The sequence below is a fragment of the Mustela nivalis genome, assembly GCF_964662115.1.
Source record: "Mustela nivalis genome assembly, chromosome: 14".
NCBI lineage: Eukaryota > Metazoa > Chordata > Mammalia > Carnivora > Mustelidae > Mustela > Mustela nivalis.
Genome location: NC_139033.1, coordinates 78692218 through 78711738, shown reverse-complemented (window position 1 = coordinate 78711738; position 19521 = coordinate 78692218). Strand labels below are relative to the sequence as shown.

At 49.2% G+C, this 19521-nt stretch overlaps 1 protein-coding gene across 1 annotated transcript in view; it reads right to left on the bottom strand.

The window, feature by feature from the left end:
* Positions 1 to 14606: 14606 nt before the first annotated feature.
* Positions 14607 to 19521, bottom strand: part of IMPA2 (inositol monophosphatase 2) — a 42449-nt gene continuing 37534 nt past the window's right edge. The window contains exons 6-8 of the mRNA XM_082697393.1: positions 17109 to 17217; positions 16280 to 16431; positions 14607 to 15159 (exon numbers count right to left, since the gene is read on the bottom strand). Of these exons, the coding sequence (XP_082553519.1) occupies positions 15044 to 15159; positions 16280 to 16431; positions 17109 to 17217 (377 nt within the window). The 3' untranslated portion in view covers positions 14607 to 15043. The remainder of the gene's footprint in view (positions 15160 to 16279; positions 16432 to 17108; positions 17218 to 19521) is intronic.

Below are 19521 nucleotides of genomic sequence, written 5' to 3'. Positions count from 1 at the left end.
GATGGCAGTAGACACCCCACTCTCCCAGGCACTGCGGGACCTAGGGAGTGCGTGGCCAACAGGACCGGTTTTTCGCCTATCTGCTGTCATCTCTCTTGCCCCACACCAGTCCTCCTTCTCACATTCTAGGCTTTGCATAAAGTTTCTCTAGCCATAGCTGTCAATAGGCACATTGGTGATAGCCCTGGGGAAGCCCGGAGGTTTATACACACATCTGGTGGTTTGCAAGCTTGGAAAATGCTCTGGACAAGACAAGATTATGGCCAATGTATCCAATCGCTTAGGGCTTTTCAGAATTTGGAGTAGCAATTATGTCATATTTGCATGCCTTGCACGTAGATCCAACATAGGTACAGCTTCCTGTGTCCCCTAACAAGACCTTACAAATCTGCTGGACAGTGCAAAACCAGCTGCAGGTGCACTTACTGGAAAGCGAGGGATTTGGCTTCCACTGGAAACACCATTTCCCCATATCCTTACCACCAGAAGGGGGACTGCAATTCCCCTCCAGCCAGGGGCCAAGGATGACTGCATTCTGTCGCAGAGCAGGGTTTAATCTCCTCACTGCTGCCTCAGGAATAAGATACTATATTTAGATAAATCTATACTTGTTATGTTCACGCTTTGTAGAACAGTGACCTTTGGTAGAACCTGCTTCCCTGCGTGGCTTCGTAGTTTTCATTGATTCTAAAAAAAGCTGTGTGTCTTGAATGGACCTACTCATTCCTTCTAGGTAGCAAGTACATTTGAACTACACCATTACTAAGAGTTTGTTTTGTAACTTTCATACTTGTATGGGTCTTGCCACCATTTAAACTCTACTGCCATCTTGTGGAATTTAATCTGACAGATGTTTACCGAGAGCCTGCTGTGTGCTCCAGTCCTTTGGCAAACAGGGAATCTGCTCAGGTAGCTTTGATGGTGTCTCATTGCAAGACAAATCATGGTCTTCAGCATGGCTCCTAGGGCTCCATGACTTTCTTACAGTTCACGGTGCCTGGCATTGGGTAAGTAAGCCTTCACTGATGCTCGCTACTGATTATGATGATTTCTTTTTAAACTTTTAAAAAAATTATTTATTTATTTATTTGACAGACAGAGATCACAAGTAGGCAGAGAGGCAGGCAGAGAGAGGTAAGCAGGCTCCCCACTGAGCAGAGAGCCCAATGTGGGGCTCCATCCCAGGACCCTGAGATCATGACCTGAGCTGAAGGCAGAGGCAGAGGTGCCCCTGATTATGATGATTTCTCTGGCCTCCCTGCTTGCTGCCCTCACCCCTCTCTCCCACCCTCTGGTCACACCGGCCACGGGCTGGTGCTGAATTTACTACACACTGGCATGCTGACTCAGCATCTTTGTTCATGTGATTTCTTCTGCTCAGACTGCTTCCCTTCATCCACTCCAAATCCTAACTCATCCTTCAAGACTTAGCTCAGATGTTACCCCTCCCATCAGGCCTTCTGGTGTCCTTCCCCTCTGACACATTTTTCCTGTCCATTGTCCCCCAGCACCTTGTTCTTGTGTTTTTACAGCATTGATCCTTGATAATCTTACCTTCCTGTTTCTATACATCTTTACTTCAAGTACTTCTTGAGGATGGGGATCATGTCTTATTATGAGTAACTCCAGCACTTAGCTCAGAACTTAATTGGGTAGATGTAAAAATAAGAACAAGCATTTCCTATGAGTCCTTTTGTCTGGCCAACAAATGATGCTGAGAGCACTACGGATCATTTACTCCTCGCCCTATGAGTACATGATGTTATTACCTATTTTACAGATGATGAAACCGAGGCACAGAGAATACTAAAAGCCTAAGGTCTTTCACAGCAAGTAAGTAGCATTGCTGGGATATGTTCAATAAATGATTATCAGCATGCTGTTGAATTAAGATTTTTCCTATTCTAGGAAGATGTTTAAAAAAAAAAAAAAGCCATGGTCCCTGTCCTTGAAATACTTAATTGGCAACAACTTTTTTTTCCCCAAGCATTTTTTTTTTTTTAATTAATGAAAGGGATTGAAACACTCAAATGCAAAGGCACTGTGGGACTCAAAACGCTCCAGTTTCTAAGTTGCAGAATCAGCACATACTGGAAAAATTCAATGATATTTGAAAATGTAAGATGAACTCTTTTCCTTGAGTTCCTTTCCTTGCATTTATAAACGGAGAGAGGGGCCCAACTGTTTGAGGGATTCTGTAGCCTTGGCAGGATCTTCTAACTTGTACTGCACTATCTTCAATGCCAGTGCTTTGATTTCTTATGCAGGAAGTGAAGAAACCGCGGACCCTTAACAGCTGATACCTATGATCCTGTTGAGTGATGACAAAGTCTGCAGAAAAGACCATGGAGTTTGCAAATGTGCTGAGGTTTGACAATGGTGCCATCACATCCCAGGAGCACACCCAGTGGGGGGAGCCAGACCACTGCATGTCGCCGTCCCCCCCCCCCCACCACCACCACGGTGGCTGGTTTTGGCTTCTTAGTGAGCTTTGATTCCTGCTTTTATCTGTTGGAGAGGCTGGGGCTGTCCCACCAGGTGGTGGGTTTTCTCTAGTGAATGGAGCTCTCTCTTTTTCTGAAAGTCTTCTAAATGCAAAGCTGGAAACAGACTGTGAACCAAAGATTTCACATTTTCCATCTCAGTAGCCTGCTCCATATTCAGTTTTTTCCTTCTTGGGGCACCGTACCTCTTGAGGCATTTTTGTTAATGACAAGTTTAAAACCATACATTAGCAAATTTTCCATCAAGGAAGAAGCTGGAATTTCACTGCCATGGGCTGTGAAGATGGCTGCAGTTTGACGCCGTTATCTTCATTTGGTAGGTCCCGGAAGAAGGACCCGACTGTTGATAACACGGGTTTGACCACAAATTAACAGTGCGCTTTTCTGGATGGCAAAGTAAGTGTTAACAAAGGAAGGCCGTGTCTATCAGGGGGCACCACTCTACTCTGAAGACCTGACTGATAGTGTTGTAGATTTCCACACAGTTTCACTGGCCGCAGTGCCATGCTCGGCCCTAGGGTCCCGGGGTCAGCGGCATCCGTGGGCGGTTTGGCCAAGGACCCCTCCGGAGCATCCCCAGTGCTGGGACACAGCCTCCAGCCTGGGTCAGCAAGCCCTGGTCAGTGGGGATGGCGGGGAGACTCTTCAGCTTGCAAAACTCTGCATGTCAGTGTCCAGAAGCAGGGCTCCCATTCCATCTTTTTTTTATTATTATTTTTTAAAGAGTTTATTTATTTGTTTGACAGAGAGAGATACAGTGAGAGAGGGAACACAAGCAGGGGGGAGTGGGAGAGGGAGAAGCAGGCTTCCCTTGAGCAGGGAGCCTGATGCGGGGCTTGATCCCAGGAGCCTGGGATCATGACCCCAGCCGAAGGCAGACCCTTAACGACTGAGCCAGCCAGGCGGCCCTCCCATTCCATCTTAAATTTCACTTAAAGTCATTAAATGCCTCTTCCCAAGTTACTACTGTAGCCAGAAAAACAAAAACCACCTCCTGTCGAACACTTGAATAAACTCTGGATGAACTTGTTCAGTTCCATCTTGTTCTCTTATTGGACTCAGATTTTACATCGTATCTTTACTTTGGCCATGACCTATGCTGACAATTTTTGGTTACCCACACACTGTGGCATACATATTACATAGAATAATGGCATTTACTCCGTCATGATTCCTACATCCCGTGTTCACACAGTCATGGGTACGGAAGAGCACAGCAGGTAAGTTCCGCCTGCCGTCCAGGGACAGACAGCTCAAATCACCCCCTAAGTCTCAGGGTCAGCTCAGAGCCTAAATGGTTTTTGCAGGGCGCCTACGCCTGCGAGCACCTGTAGCCTCGGGCGCCACGCAGTTCGCCACCTCCGACAGCAGGGGGCGGCCTCGGCCCAGCGCCGCGCGGCCGAGCTCCCCGGCCCCAGGTCTAGGGACACAGAGAATCACTCCCGGGGAGGGGCAGGGGGGTGCCGGGCCAGTTTCCCCAGAAGCTAAGCTCCTCTCTGGGGAATTTGGTGCAGAAGGTTCTGTCCTCAGAAGTCACTGCCCAGTGGCTTGTTCTGGCGAGACTGCGCCTCCTATGACCCGCGCGGCCTGGGCTCCGTGAAGAAGAGGAGGGGAGCTCCGGTGGGAGGCGGGGCTCCCGGGGAATAAGTGTAGGCAGCGGCCTCGAAGCTTTGGTGCGCCAGAATTCGTCATGAGACCATAAGATGGGACACCCTTTGGCCGCAGGAAGCTGCTTGCGACATTCTTCTCAGGCTCGGAGGCCTACCTGCCGCTGGTTCTTAAGAAGGACACACCCTGGGGCGCCTGGGGGGCTCAGTGGGGTAAGGCTCTGCCTTCGGCTCAGGTCATGATCTCAGGGTCCTGGGATCGAGTCCCGCATCAGGCTCTGTGCTCAGCGGGGAGCCTCCTTCCTCCTCTCTCTCTCTCTCTCTCTCTGCCTACTTGTGATCTCTCTCTATGTAAAAAAAAAAAAAAAAAAAAAAAAAATCTTAAAAAAAGAAAAAGGACACACCCTGTCCAGATACCTCTTTCTCTAGCCCCAGACCTTTCTGCTCTGGGGTGTAACCTGGGTGCCTTAGTGCTGGCATGATTTCAGTAAAATGAAGAATCAGAATCCCCAAAGATCTAAAGGACATGCTGAGAAGAAGGGGCATGCTACAAGGGGCAAAAGAAAAAGCCCTCTGTGTAATTCTAAAAAGCTCCCTCATGACCAGGGAGGCGTATCTTCATAGCAACACATGTGATTAAGGGCTTTGACTTCGTTTTAGTTGTTGAAAATCGAAAAAGAAAAACCGCATACCTACTGTGTGTGTGACTTAAGTCATTAATATTTTTTTCAAAAAATATTTATTTAGAGAGAGAGCGGGGGAGAGGGGCAGAGGGAGAGAGAAGGAGAGAATCCTAAGCAGACTTCCTGCTACGGTCAGAGTCTTGTTGGGGGGTGGATTGAGTGTTGGGGTGGGGGGGAGTGGGCTCGATTTTAGGACCCTGAGATCATGGCCCAAGCTGAAATCAAGAGTCGGATGCTCAACAGAATGGGCCCCCCAGTTGTCCCTTAAGTCATTAATATCTTAGTGAGACTCACTCTTTTCCAGGCCAGGGAGGCTGGAGCTCTGGCTCTCTGTGCCATGTGGGTCCCGCAGCATGAGAAGGGTGTGGAGCTGCCTCCCTGTCCAGGGCAGAGGCCTTGGGGGCACCCTGCTGACATTCCACCTGAGACGTGGAGAACTGAAGAAGTCACAACATGAAAACACTCCTGCTAAATGGCCGTTGGAGGCTGAAACCCAAAACAAGGAGGAAAGGGCTTTTCATTAACCTAACCCTTTACTGAAATGGTTTCGGTGAATCTGGTCCAGGTGCCAGATGTGCACAGAGCTTGGGGTGAGAAGCAAGGCCATCCTGGGGGATGGGGAGGGGACAGAGGTCATGCCCATGCTGAGTCAGGCCATCTGGACCTGGGCAGGAGATATGGGATTGCATAGCAGTTGGGCATATCAGAATGACCCTGGGCCCTTCCTGCCCCTGCACAGCTTCCTCCTCCTCCAGGGCTGATGGGGGAGCTAAATGACTGATACTGTTGCTTTTCTGGCGGTGACTCCGTCAGGTAAATCCCCAGTCTACTGTAAGGACAGTGACTGGTGGGATCTGTAGCACAGAGACCAGGTCATTCACCTGAGTGGGAGGCTGGACCAGGGGATTCCTATGCCTCCCGTATCCCCCCTGGGAGACTCCCTCATTAGGCTGAAGAGGCCTCCAGGAGACATTGTCAAAGCCCCAAATAGGTTATGCCTGAATGTATTCAATCATCTTACAGAACAGAGGACAACCCTGTGGCATGCCTCATGAACCATGAACGTTGCCTCGTGGAATGGCAGCTCACCTACCGACCGCTGGAGAGGTCTAGTGACAAAAGCACTCTCTTGAGTGTTTTCAGCATGAAGGGCTGCTTTGCTTAGTGCTAAAGGCCTTGTGAGTTGGCCCTGGTGTTTTTAGCATCACCTTCCTGTCCCCGTCCTGGATGACACTATGCCCCTCCCCCACTGTGCAGCACTTGGTCCGAACTCCCACTCCACCTGGAATGTTCTGCTCCTGATCCCTGACCAAGCCCACACTCCACTCCCCTCGCCCCCCTGCAACTCAGCAACTCACCTCCTCAAACTCAGAGCCATCACCGCCTCCAGGAAGCCTGAGCCATACTCACGGGTTCTCCCGGAGCCCTGTGCAAGCCCCTCCTGCCAGCCCTCTCCAGTGGGACTATGCAGTGGGACTATGCAGTGCTGGTCACTGGAGGGCAGGCCAAGGTTACCCTGACCTACATTTCTTTTTTTTCCCAACTTAATACACAACTTTTATTGCATCTTTGAAATAACACAAGTAAGTCTGAGGACTCACTGGACATCTTGCTGTTTCTGTATCTGGACCATTTAAATCTTATTCATCAGCCATCTCTTGAAGTGTGTCTTTTCAGAAACATAGATACCATCCCCAAGCTTTCTGGTACCCTTGTCTTTCACTGTTGGGACTTGCTGAATCAAACAATCAAAGCAGTTGACTTTGATACAAGTTCAAGTTTGTTTCAAGAATTAACTCATCTTTCTGGGCCAGAGAGACTGAGCAGGCAAGGCTGGGCCTCAGGCACACCCTGAAGCTGTATATTTTTTGCCCAAGAAATGGCCGATTTCAACAAGAGAACCATTCTTCTGAATAATGATGCTGATGGGAAAGCGAGCAGACCAGACCGTACGTTTTACTGGAAGCCTGGTGTGACACTCTCGATCATCTTCTGGACGTGAGCACAGATGTGCAAACGGCAGCCAGGTCCTTTCCGGTTCCCCACCATTGGTAACCTGGAGCCTCTCCTTTTCCTTCTCAAGGGGGCAGAGTTCTGCACCGCTGTGATCCAGGTCTCTTTCCGCAGCTTCCTCTGGGCCCTTCGAGATAACAGCACGTCCCTGCGGAGTCATGCCGACATTTTCTAGAAAGTTGACAGTTTGATTGCAGAGATGGTCTTCATTCTTGGAATGGGTGTACTGTCGTCGCAGACAGGAACCTCTGATCTCCAAGGGCCTAAAGGAAGGGAAGCCTGACCAGTGCTGGGGCAGAGGGAGAGGTCGAAGCCGTGGAGTGGGAAGGCTTCGGCTCCTGCAAATCTGTCTGTTCTTGGGGTGCATCTGTTGGATGTAGTCATGTGCATACAGGTTCATATACTCTGCCTGAGCCTGGGAGCAGCCCAGTTGAGCCCAGAGAGGCTCCACGGGGTGGCTCAGAGCCACCCACTTGGTGAGTGGCGCCCATGGGCACAGCTCGGCACTTCCCACCATCACAGGGAACACAAAGGGTTGGTTCAGAAGGCCTGCTGCTTCTGGCAATCATCCAGGCTTTTAGGCCACTGATATGGTTCTTTGCTTATGCTTTTAAAAGCCTGTTCTAAGGGTGCCTGAGTGGCTCAGTAGGTTAAGCCTCTGACTCTTGATTTTGGCTCAGGTCATGATCTCCGGCTCGTGGGGTCCAGCCCACCACTGGACTCAGGGCTGCTGGAACATGGAGCCTACTTGGGATTCTCTGTCTCCCTCTGGCCCTCCCCTGAGCTCGCTCTCTTTCTCTCTCTCTCAATAAGAAAAAAGTAGTCTGTTCTATTTATAGCTTACCTCCATGGAAAAAAGCATGATGATTAAAGTGTGTTGCATACTTTAATGTGGTTACTGCTGAGGAAAGCCAGGGAGGTATTTTCTGAGATTGCCTAAAGTCCTGAGTGAAGAATAATTATGGAACTGATTGTGAATGGCTTAATGAGTCAGGCAAAGCCTGTGTAAACCTTGGTGTAATCTGCCTAAATATTTCTAGCTTTCTCCAATACCTGAACAATTCCATTTGGCTGTGAAAGATGCTATGATTCCCCCACCCCGAATATTTAATTGTCAAAGAAATATCACCTGGCATTTCACAGCTCTGGAAACCTTCACATATTGTCCTGTGACATCTTCTCAGTGGCCCTGGGAGAGGGATTGGACAGATTCCACATTCCACAGGCCACCAAAGACCGAAGAGGGCAAGGCACTTCAAAGTTACACAGCTACTGTAGTGTGACCTTGGGACCAGAGTCTGTTTTCTGACTCCTGGTTTGGATAGTGACATTTAGTGAAGTGCTAAGACAAAGTGTTTTCCCTTTTATTTCGGGCTAGGTCATCAAAGAGTAGGTGAATGGTATTTTGCAAGGAAGTCAATGATACGGTGAACAGTCTGGTTGACTGTGAAGATCACAAAAGTGGGCTGCTTGTTTGAGCTCATTTGGATTCTGGGAGGCTGGTCCAGGCTTCCGGTTCCCCGGTGGTCTGTGCTCTGTGCTCCAGCCTGGACTTTGGCTTCAGGGTCTCAGGCACCTCCCTGTTCTCCAGGGGGTCTCTCTGCTTCCCTGGAAGAGGCGTGACAATGCTCATACCAAAGGCTTTGCAAAGCCAGCTCCAGACTCTGAGCAAGTGCCAACCGCAGACGCAAACCATGGGTCAGGACACCCAAGTAGGTTGCTTGGAGGGTGCTCGCTCAAAGGCTTTTCCTGCGGGGAGTTATTTCTCTGAAGAAATCTTTCCTTAGACATTTAAGAACTAAAAGGCTTCACATAATTAATAATTGCTACACCCTAAAATGCATGTTGAAGAAAGCAAGGAATTTCTCGTGTGTCTACATTTATACTCAGAACTGAGAATATCCTGAGCAAATAAAATCTCGCAGATCTAAGCTTAGGAAGATCACCAACAGTTCGGTGAATCGTGAGCATATCTTTTAAACGTTCATTCAGGGGCACCTGGGTGGCTCAGTGGGTTAAGCCTCTGCCTTTGGCTCAGGTCATGATCTCAGGGTCTTGGGATCAAGCCCCGCTTTGGGCTCTCTGCTCAGTAGGGAGCCTGTCCCCCCCCCACCCCCCACCTGCCTCTCTGCCTATTTATGATCTCTCTCTCTCTGTCAAATAAATAAATAAATAAAATCTTTAAAAAAAAGTTCATTCAAAGAAGTCATACCGTTTTTTAGAAAGTCCCATTCAACGAAGTCGTAAAATGGTAAATTGGGGTGTTTCCAGAGAGGAAAGAGAACCCAGCCTCCTCAAAGATTATTATCACTGTGCTTCTGGGTGAGACCAGGGCACCTGGGCCGACGAGCACAAGGTACTCAGCAGTTCTGGGTTTTTCTGGAAGGTGGTCAGACATGGAGTAGGCTTTATACCCTCAAAGACACAACTATACACTAACACACTAAAGTGTAATTAAGATACAGTGTTCAGGGCCGCCTGGGTGGCTCAGTGGTTTAAGCCGCTGCCTTCGGCTCAGGTCATGATCTCAGGGTTCTGGGATCGAGTCCCGCATCGGGCTCTCTGCTTGGCAGAGAGCCTGTTCCCTCTCACTCTCTCTGCCTGCCTCTCTGCCTACTTGTGATCTCTGTCAAATAAATAAAAATTTTAAAAAAAATCTAAAAAAAAAAAAAAAGATACAGTGTTCACAAGAAGGTAAACCTGTGGAAATAGACAAAGAACCCAGAGCTACTTAAAAACACAATGTATTTGCTGTCCCAGCTGGATAATACACACCTCTTCTCCATTCCTGCTGGGAACTTTGGTGAGGTGTGGTATTTATTAGGTCACAGGCTGAGGGGGCAGAATCTGGAAGAGCCTTGGAGAACTGTAATGCACAAATGTGAGGTTTCAAGTGGGGCCTCAGTTTCCATCAGTGGTTTGCCCAAGGTCACATGGCTAGTTGGTATAGAGCCAGGAGTTGAACATAGAACCAGTTCTGATCCTTGTTCGATGTGCTACTCACACTTCTGTACATTTCCCCTTGAATCGTAAGCATCTAAAATTTATGCTCAGGAGTACCTGGGTAGCTCAGTCAGTTAAGCATCTGCCTTCAGCTCAGGTCATGATCCCAGGGTTCTGGAATGGAGCCCTGCAGGGGGCTACTTGTTCAGAGGGGAATCTGTTTCTCCCTCTACCACTCCCCCTGCTTGAGTTCCCGCTCTCAGTCAAATAAATAAAATCTTAAAAACAAAAAATAAAATATATGCTCAATAACCCACATCAATGTTTTCAAAGTCACAAATGTATGCCTAAAAGACACTAATTTATGTTCAGAATGACCTTATCATAATATTAAATTACCATAATATTCTGGTATTGCTTTTAAGTTTCTCTTTTTTTCTTTCCAATATGTGCGGGCTTGGAGGAAGGTTCCCTTCCAGTTCATTCTACTAGCAGCTTTATGTCATAAGTAGGTTCCCTTGAAGCAGTATAAAAACGGCTAAAGGGGGGCGCCTGGGTGGCTCAGTGGATTAAAGCCTCTGTCTTTGGCTCAGGTCATGATCCCAGAGTCCTAGGATCGAGCCCCACATCGGGCTCTCTGCTCAGCAGGGAGCCTGCTTTCTCCTCTCTCTGCCTGCCTCTCTGCCTACTTATAATCTCCATCTGTCAAATAAATAAATAAAATCTTAAAAAAAAAAAACCGGCTAAAGGTCGTCTGTGTGTACGTGTAAATAATCTACAGACTAGGAGACGGATACATACAGAAAGATTTTTTGAAATGATCGCTGTCAGGGAACCAGACAGCCTTTCCCAACACCACATATACTGAGTCCAGGTGATAAAAACAGCGGTCTGAGAACCAGCATTTGTTCTCAAAGCACAGTGGTTTCCAGGAAGCCTGGAGAACCAAGAGCCAGGTGATTGGTGCCTGCTTTTATTAACCCCTACCTTCACGTGTATTTAGTATGGACACGGTCACTGCACGGCTGATCACCCCATGCAGATCATGAAGGAAACTCTTTTTCGATAGCAAATTTACCACTAATAACCCAAGGGGAAGTGGTGGTAAGGCATCTGGGTAACTGACTCCCAAAGGGACTAATCCGCTGGGGAAGTTGGAGGGGGTGCAGTGGGGCACTACTCTTTGCACTCAGTGGGGGGCCTACAGCTTGCCTCTGAGAGGCGGGTGGTGGGGGGATTTAGCCGTGCAGAGAGGAGACCCTGGGGGTCAGCCCGGCTTGCGGAGGGGTGCCCACGGGTGTGGTCTGGTGAAAGTGACCTGGGTTATTATACAGGCCGACCTCTGAATTTTAGGGGCCAGAGACAACAAAAGCCATGGAAGCTCCCCAAATATTTTCTGGCATTGATGGTGAATCAGGAACATAAGGGAAAAAGTTAAGGGCAGGTTGCAATTTTCACTCAACCCTCCTGCCCCGGCCTGAGGATGGTACCGATCTGGTAAATGTGCAGATGTGCGGTCACGGTTCCTGACCCTTCACACGACTTACAGGACCAGTCATTAGAAAACCCAGATTTGATACTCTTCGTCAATAGTTCCGATGCTAAGGATGTAGAAGGGAAGCTACACACAGGAATGCTGCAGTAACTCACTATGAGTTACTGAAAAAAGGGGAATCTTCCCTGTTTTAAGTCTGTAACAAGCAGAGTGACATGCCCTCACTCATTAGCTACCCAAAGGTACCACCAGCACATATGCCTTTGGGGTGGTCTCTCACTGCTCCATGATGGAAACCGAGAGTGTAAACTGGACTCGGGAGTAGATGAACTGCTCGCTGCCATTCTATTGTCTGACCGAATTGGATGATTAAAAACGAAGTTCATATTGGAAAACAGAACCCAAGTAATCAGGGAAATGCTCTAGTGGATATCCATGCTAAATCAGTCAGTATACAACTTGAGTGAACTCCTAAGATTGATCTAGCCAAATTATTTATGATAATCTATATAAAAGACAAAATCGGGCATCCGAGCTGGAGCGACAAATGTTGAGACCAAGTGTGCAAATTTATTATTAGACGAGGATACACTGAGGGCCCGGATGGCCTCCTGGTTCTTCCCGAGTCCTTAAAAATACCATTACGAGATGTGCTACATTCTGCAACTCATCATGGCACAGAAAAAAATGACCTAAATTATGAAAAAGCTTTAGTGGGTGACTGTACCAAGGCCACAAAATTGGTTTGTGACCAATGTCTGATTGATCGAACCCCTAACCCAGGAAGACCATTAAGATGGCCCACTAGATGGAACCCTATGGGGCCATTTGAACACTTACAAATGGGATTCATCCGATTGCTCCCACAATGGGTTATCAATATGTCCTTGTCATTGTTTGTATTTTCTCAGGACGGACTGACATCTTACACAAGGGCTGACGTCACAACCATGGCCAAGAAACTCTTAGAAAAGATAATTTTCTTCATGGGGTATCCCCAGAGAGACCTCCAGTGATGGGGAGCTCATTTTGCTGGGCAAATAATTAAACAAATAGGGTGCTGCTGACGCAATGGCATTACTACTGTCCTTACCATCTTCAGTCATCCAGTAAAGTCGAATGGACAGATGGTAGCTTAAAACTAAAGCTAGCTGAATTACCAGAATCGACTGGATCGCCCTGGGCAAACGTTCCACCTTCAGTTTTGATGGCAATGAGATCAATACTTACGGGAAAGCATAAATTAACATCTCATGAAATAGTAATAGGAAGACCTGTGCCTTTGATGATAGGACCATGTGTGTCTCTGTACTCATAAATTGGTATGACTCAGTACTGTAAAGTTTTAATGGATTATGCCACAGTGTCTTTCTACCAGGTGAAGGAAGCTTTTCATGACCCTCCTGCAGATGGTTGAAACTCCCACAGCTTAGACCCTGGAGAGTGGGTCTTTTGACCTAAGAAAGAACCCGCCCTTGAACCTCATTAGAAAGAATCCTACTATGTTCTCCACACTATCCAGATGGCAGCCAAACTTCAGAAACTTGAACCTTGGGTCCACAGCTTGTAGTTGAAAGGGCTCCTCCAGACTCTCGGAACTATACACCAGCCAGAGGTGTGAGGTTACAACTGAGCACAGAGGTCCTCCCGCAGAAGCATACAGCTCTCCCAGGATCATAGATCCAAATATTCGTCTCCAGTATGAAACCTTTATCTGTTTTGCCCATTTGCTATCGCCTTTTCTGTTATTGCATGGGAAGATACTACTATAATTAGGACTTCACAAACAATAGCTATTGTAGGAAACTACACTAATTGCTGGATTCATCACGCTAAGCCAAAATCAGGACCTGAAGGGAATCCTGAAGGCCATGGCGTGCCTAAATTGTTCTGCAGGTGCATTTTTATAAAGTTAACACCCTAAGTCTACATAGGCTTGTTTCTTGCCTCAATGTAACCCGATCCTGGGTCTCTGATGATAACACCCAAATGTACCTCTTGGCTACACCTTCACAGGCAGGGGTTGGGCAGTGACCTCTACGCTTGGGCAACTTGTCCTGACAGCTGGAGGGTGAAGGACAACGTGCCCTTGCTGTAGTTACTGTCCCACTGTCCCTTCACAACACCTTGGGAACGTGACAGCGTTCCAGTCCCCTGAATTTACCAGAAAGAAGTTGACCCCTCTGCATGCATGTCATGTGGAAGGTCCCTTCTTCCCTGGCTTGGGGTTGTTACAAACGAACATATGTTTAGACACTGGCCCTTAACCCTGACAACCCCTGCTGAGTCTAAAGGCCACAGCTCTGTCGCGGCAATGGTCTGAGATAACAGAACTGCTTCAGTTACTTGTTGGATGAACGAGGGAGAGTCTGTGCCAGGGCAAATACCTCTGGCTGTTCCTAGATCAAGACCTCTGGTTCTGTAGAAATGCCAACACAAGAAATTAACAAACAAGCTCCTTGGACGCAGGTTGATCCCTCATCTGCTCTGTCCTCTGATTTATTTGATACTGGCTGGTTTGGGTCATGGCAGGGGTGGGGGATGGGGCAGGGCAGGGCAGGAGGACACTGCAGTGTCCCGGTATTTTCCACCTAATAGGATCACGATCCATCTGGTGGGCCATGTTCTCTCAACGCTCTCGCAGGCTTGTAGCCACCAGCACGTGATGGTCGCACGGTGCTCGGAGAAACAGAAACGAGCTGAACGATGGGAAAAACAGCGACAGCCACTCTTCCACGGATCCGACACCACAACCCAGGAGTTTCACAACGGGACAAGAGCAGTTGAACTCTGACGGTGACTGAGACTGGCACAGTACAAAAGTCTTGGGCAATCTCTCACGTACGGGAGGATGACCAAAGGGGGAGATTGTTAAATTAATTAAAAAGGAGGCCATCAGTTTGAGGTGGCTTCTAACGTCACAGCACCCACATAAGCAAACCACAATGGAAGCCCACATGTAAATTCTCACGGTCACAAGAGTGAACCTACAGACAAGCCATCCAAACAGCCAGCCAGGCGCTAAGTTCCTCACTTTGCCTTTGCCTTTTCTCTATAAAAGTTCTTCCCCAGCTCCCGTGGCCGGAGGCCTTCCAGCCACTTTTGCTTTGGTACTGCTCGACTGGAGCCGATTTTCGCTCAAGTAAATACCTAAAACTTTTCATATGCCTCAATTTTATCTATTAACACATGCATGGTAATTCCTGGAGCAGTTTTCGCAGTGCTTATCGAAGGCAGCAGACAGTAAACCCTGCCAACTTGGGGCTTTTGTATGCCGACTTTCCCAAAGAGCCTGGATCTCCAGCCGTGGGGGCTGTGGGTCGTTGGGGGAAACAGGCGACACAGACACAGAGAAGCAGAGTGCCATTGTTTCGATTTATTGCATTCTGAAGTACCGTGGGGGAGGGCCTGAGAACAAGTCCGCTTTATCAGCAGTTCTAAAGCCTTATTACCTGAGATTGACATTCTGGAGGAAAAAAATCGAGACTGAATTTTTAATACATACACCATATCCGAGACTGGGGTTTTGGCTCTGATAGAAGTACTTGCACTAGCCTGAAAAAGGCTACGTGAGATTAGAGAGAGACACCAGCTACACACCGAATCCGGGTAAAAGGCGTGGATTTAACCAGAAAGCCACGTACATTAGCCAAACACCTCCCTCCGGGGCTTGTCAGGGACACTTGACGCGTGCAGGCCACTCGTGGCAGCGTCTTCCCTGGGGCTCGCCGCCAGCCCCAGCATTCCCGGGAAGGCCCAGGCCGGGGGTCGCGTTTCTCTGCCCCTCTCTGCTCCCCTTCACTTCTCATCATCCCGCCCGTAGTTAATGGTCTGTAAGGCCTGAGCTATGAGCGTCGCCATCTCCCGGGTGCCCGCAGCAACCACTCTGCAAGACATGAGGTCGAGAGGTCCCCCTGAGGACAGAGAGAGGAGAGGGCACCTGAGTTACTGCAGAAGGAGGACTCGGCACACGAACATTCCCAGGAAAACAAAGGTCCCAGGCCAGGCAGAGGCAGGACCAGACAACGAGATCTGGACCGGAGCCCGGCTCTCAGCACCTCAGCACCCCTCTGCTGCCCCAGCAAGAGAGCAGTGGAGGCTGTGCTGGCCGAATGTAGGCTCGGGTCCAGCAACAGGGACTAAGGGTCACAGGATCAATTAGACCCGGTAGGAGAAGGTAGTTCTCAAATGTCTGCTACCTGGGTGGCACCGGGGACCCCACGTGATGGAAGCCCCCATTTGGCAGGTCTAAAGTCTGAGCAGAGACCTGATGCAGGCTGGCTAACAGGTCGTGCTGAAAAAGCTAGAGAATGGGATCTAAGAAGATGCACTCAGTCTCAGACCCCCTGTTCCTAAATGTTAGAAAAGGGTCGGCCTGGAGTTCAGCAAGTTATGTGGGGAGTTAATAAGTTATGTGGGCAGGGATGCTATAGGACCTGCCCCCAGGGGGTTAGTCCCTGAGACACGAGGACCTTGATGTTGAAGAACAGGTCACCTTTTGGGATCCATGCCCCTAATACCTCACAGGGTGCTCACACTGTACACCCCGCTGACCCCATGCTGAATTACAGGGTGTGGAGGGTGCTAGCCTCCTCTTCGTGGAATGCAGAGCATGGCACTTCTTCTGCCCATCTCATCGAATCTGGTGGTGTCAGAACGGCTGGCTAGGAAACTGTCAAATGTACCCGAGTGTACAGTGTGGGTGCTGCTACTATGTGGCCGTATTGTGATCCTGGGGTCTCCTTCCCTGCCTCGAGGCGTAGAAAAGGAAGGCAGGAAAGCCGAGAAGGCACTGACCCATGCATGGCTTTTCCAACGTCCTCATAGGGTCTCTCACCAACTCACTCTGAGGAACTGGTGGTGAGGGTGGGTATCTGGTCTGGTAGTTACTGGGGCTAATATCAGGGATGCTGGGTTTTGGTAGTATCATTTGCTTTAGCCTGGGAGACACTGGGTCTGGTGGCATTACTGGGTCTAGTCTCCACTGTCATTTCCCTGGGGACAGACAGCGGGCTGAGGGTCAGAGGGGCTCACCCGAAGTGTCCATCACAATGCCACCCGCTTCTCTGATGATGACTGTGGCTGCGGCCAGGTCCCAGCAGTGCAGGCCAAACTGGTAGTAGGCGTCTGCGGCCCCTGAGGCCAGGAGGCAGAGCGCCAAGGTGGAGCTCCCGATCACTCGGACCCTGGAGGAAAGGGAAGAGGGCAAAGGCTCTTGTGAGTGGTGCTGTGTCCAGCTGACGACATCCAAAGTCACCCCCCCCACCGGGCATTCCCAGTCATTAAAAATGAGCCATGGGGATTCTCTAATAAGCTCTAGATTCAAGATCTGGGTGCAGACCAGTGACATCCAAGAGAGCTTTCGGCGAGGACAGAAACGCTCCGCACTCTGGAAGTCACTAGCCACTGGTAGCTGATGAGCCCTTGTCGGGTACTGCGACTGAAGAACTCAAATCTTAATTCCACTGAAATTTCATTTAAACTTAAATCGCCTCGTGGGAGAGTGGGAGATCGGAGCAGAATCACTTGGACTTGGATTTATTTTTCCTAAATATTTGCTAGAGTAATGTCATTTATGAAGGGTTCTAAGCCCAGAAGGACTCACAGCCTGGGGGCCTTAAGATCGGTCGCCTGACTTCTGGAAGAGCCGCTTGGGAAGGAACAAAGGTCCCCGGTGTGTTCCCTAACAGCTGGCCACATGAGGTAGCGTCACACGGCTCTCCCGGGTCTGTGTGGGGCACGGGTGGGCCTGCTCCCCTCATGGGGGATCTTTTCCTCTCTCCCTGAGGAACTGTGAGCATGACTGTGTGTTTGGCACTTTCGTCTTTGGCCTTGGGTTGTTCCAGGAACTGAAAAGTGATACCCGTGAGCTTTGGCGTGAAGTAACCTCTCCATGTTGCTCAGGAACAATTTCAGGGTGGCAGGGTCACGTCTGGGGCCGATTTCTGTGAGAACCAAGGCCTTGGAGATGTCTGCAGTAGAAAGAATGCCCCGCGGTCAGGAAAATCGAGTCTCGGTTCTGACTGACGGGTCCGGGTTCCCTCAGAAGCAAACCTCCTTCCCACTCAGAACAAGGACCATCTGCTGAGAGGTTCAGTTATGAGGTTTCTCCGACAGCTGGGTGAAACGTGAGGACACGGAGACGAGAGGCCAACAGAACCCCGCACCTGACTATGTCATCCTCATTTCTGTAAGGCTTTTGGTTTCAGATTTACGAGGGAGCAGATTCTCAGTTCTCCCTCTTTGCAGGGAGAGTTAGCACTAAAGAGCCAGGGAGAGGCGGGAGGCTAATGAGAATCACCACCATCCAGTCATGAATAAAAACAAAATGACTCCAAACTGGGACCACCCGATGTCTGGAAGACAGAAAAGAAAAAAGCCTCGCCCAATACATCCGTCTTTAATAACCCTTCTCTAGGGGTGCTGCCTGAGTGGCGCAGTGGGTTAAGTTTCCTACTCTTGTTTTCGACTCAGGTCTGATCTCGGGGTTGTGAGATTGAGCCCCGTGTCCGGCTCCATACTCAGTGCGGAGTCTGCTTGGGTTTCTCTCTCCCTCTCCCTTTGACCCTCTCTGCTCTCTCTCTCTCTCAAATAAATAAATAAAAAACTTAAGAACAGAAAAACCTTTCTCTAACCGCTACGATCATGAAGACAGAAACACCATCCCTGCAGAGAAAGCAACTTTTAAATAACGACTTTGGAAAGGGTGTTCTCAGGCGTAACCCCACTGGGCGTAAAGAAGGCCAACACCGTGGCCGTGTGGCCTCCTCAGTGCAGGGTGGTGGGGCACTCAGGCCAAGCACTCGGTTCCGAGACGGGAGCGGGAAGCTGGCCTGAGGGCACAGAGGGACGTGCCTCGGCTCCCTTCCTGGGCCTGACTCACGGGCAGCACGCAATCTCGAGCAGTTTGTCTGTGCTTTGCCGTACTCCCAAACACAACCACATTTAGTCTGTCGTGTCTGGTCAGGCCTTCTGGCTCACAGTCAGCCACACCGACGTATCCAGATAACAGAACAAGGTCACTCCACGAACTGGAGGGAAAACACACTCCACGAGTTACGGCCCTCAGTGGGTCTAGTCCTATGTCGGCACCTGCAAAGTCCCTCACTGCAGGACCAGATGACGGTGAGGGGGCCCCCTCCTCTCAGACAGAACCTATAACCATTTCCCCTTTTCTTAAATTGTAGGCTCTCATTGTCTGCTTTCTTAAAATCACTTGGCTCCACACCGGATACCTGCCTAGGAGACAAGGTCTGAATCACTCCCTGCCAGGCACGCCAGCACCAAGGCTGAGCTAATGACGTACCTCCCATGTGTCCAGTGTGTGAGTGAGGGGCTCTGCCCACGGGGGGCCATAGGGCCGGGTGGCTCCAGGATCCCCAGGGACAGGTCACTGCCCTAGCTTAACTCCTAACTCTCTCTCTCTGGGCTGCAAACTGAAAAGGTTATTTTCCCCGGGGAAGGGAAAGAAGACCTCTTTTGAAGAAAACCTCATCAGGGGCACCTGGGTGGCTCAGTCATTAAGCGTCTGCCTTCGGCTCAGGTCATGATCCCAGGATCCTGGGATTGAGCCCTGCATCTGGCTCCCTGCTCGGCGGGAAGCCTGCTTCTCCCTCTCCCACTCCCCCTGCTTGTGTTCTTTGTGTCTCTGTCTCTGTCTCTCTCTCAGGCGTGCTATCAAATAAATAAATAAACAAACAAATCTTAAAAAAAAAAAAAGGCACAAAAAACGACATCAACAGGGGTGCCTGGGTGGCTCAGTGGGTTAAGCCTCTACCTTCGGCTCAGGTCATGATCCCAGGGGCCTGGGATCGAGTCCCACATGGGGCTCTCTGCTCAGCGGGGAGCCTGCTTCTCCTCATCTCTCTCTCTGTCTGTCTCTCTGCCTATTTGTGATCTCTCTCTCTGTCAAATAAATAAATAAAATCTTAAAAAAAAAAACAAAAACAAAAAACGACATCAACAGAACCAGGGGCAGTAAGCGCTTAATAAGTAGTCACTGAAGCAACGAGCACTTTCCTTCAAGCACCAGCATTAAAGATACCCTGGTCAGAGTCTTCTTGTATGGGTTGATTTGTTAAATTAGTAGAGAGGAACGTTGGAGTTAAGTAGAATTTGGCTGGCTAGCGTAAGAATCTAATTAATCACTAGAGATAACACTATTTTGGTGGGGTGGGGGTTGGTGAATTCTGAATGATAAATGTTTTCATTAAAAACATTTTTGAAAGAGAACCTGGGGCACCTGGGTGGCTCAGTGGGTTAAACCTCTGCCTTCA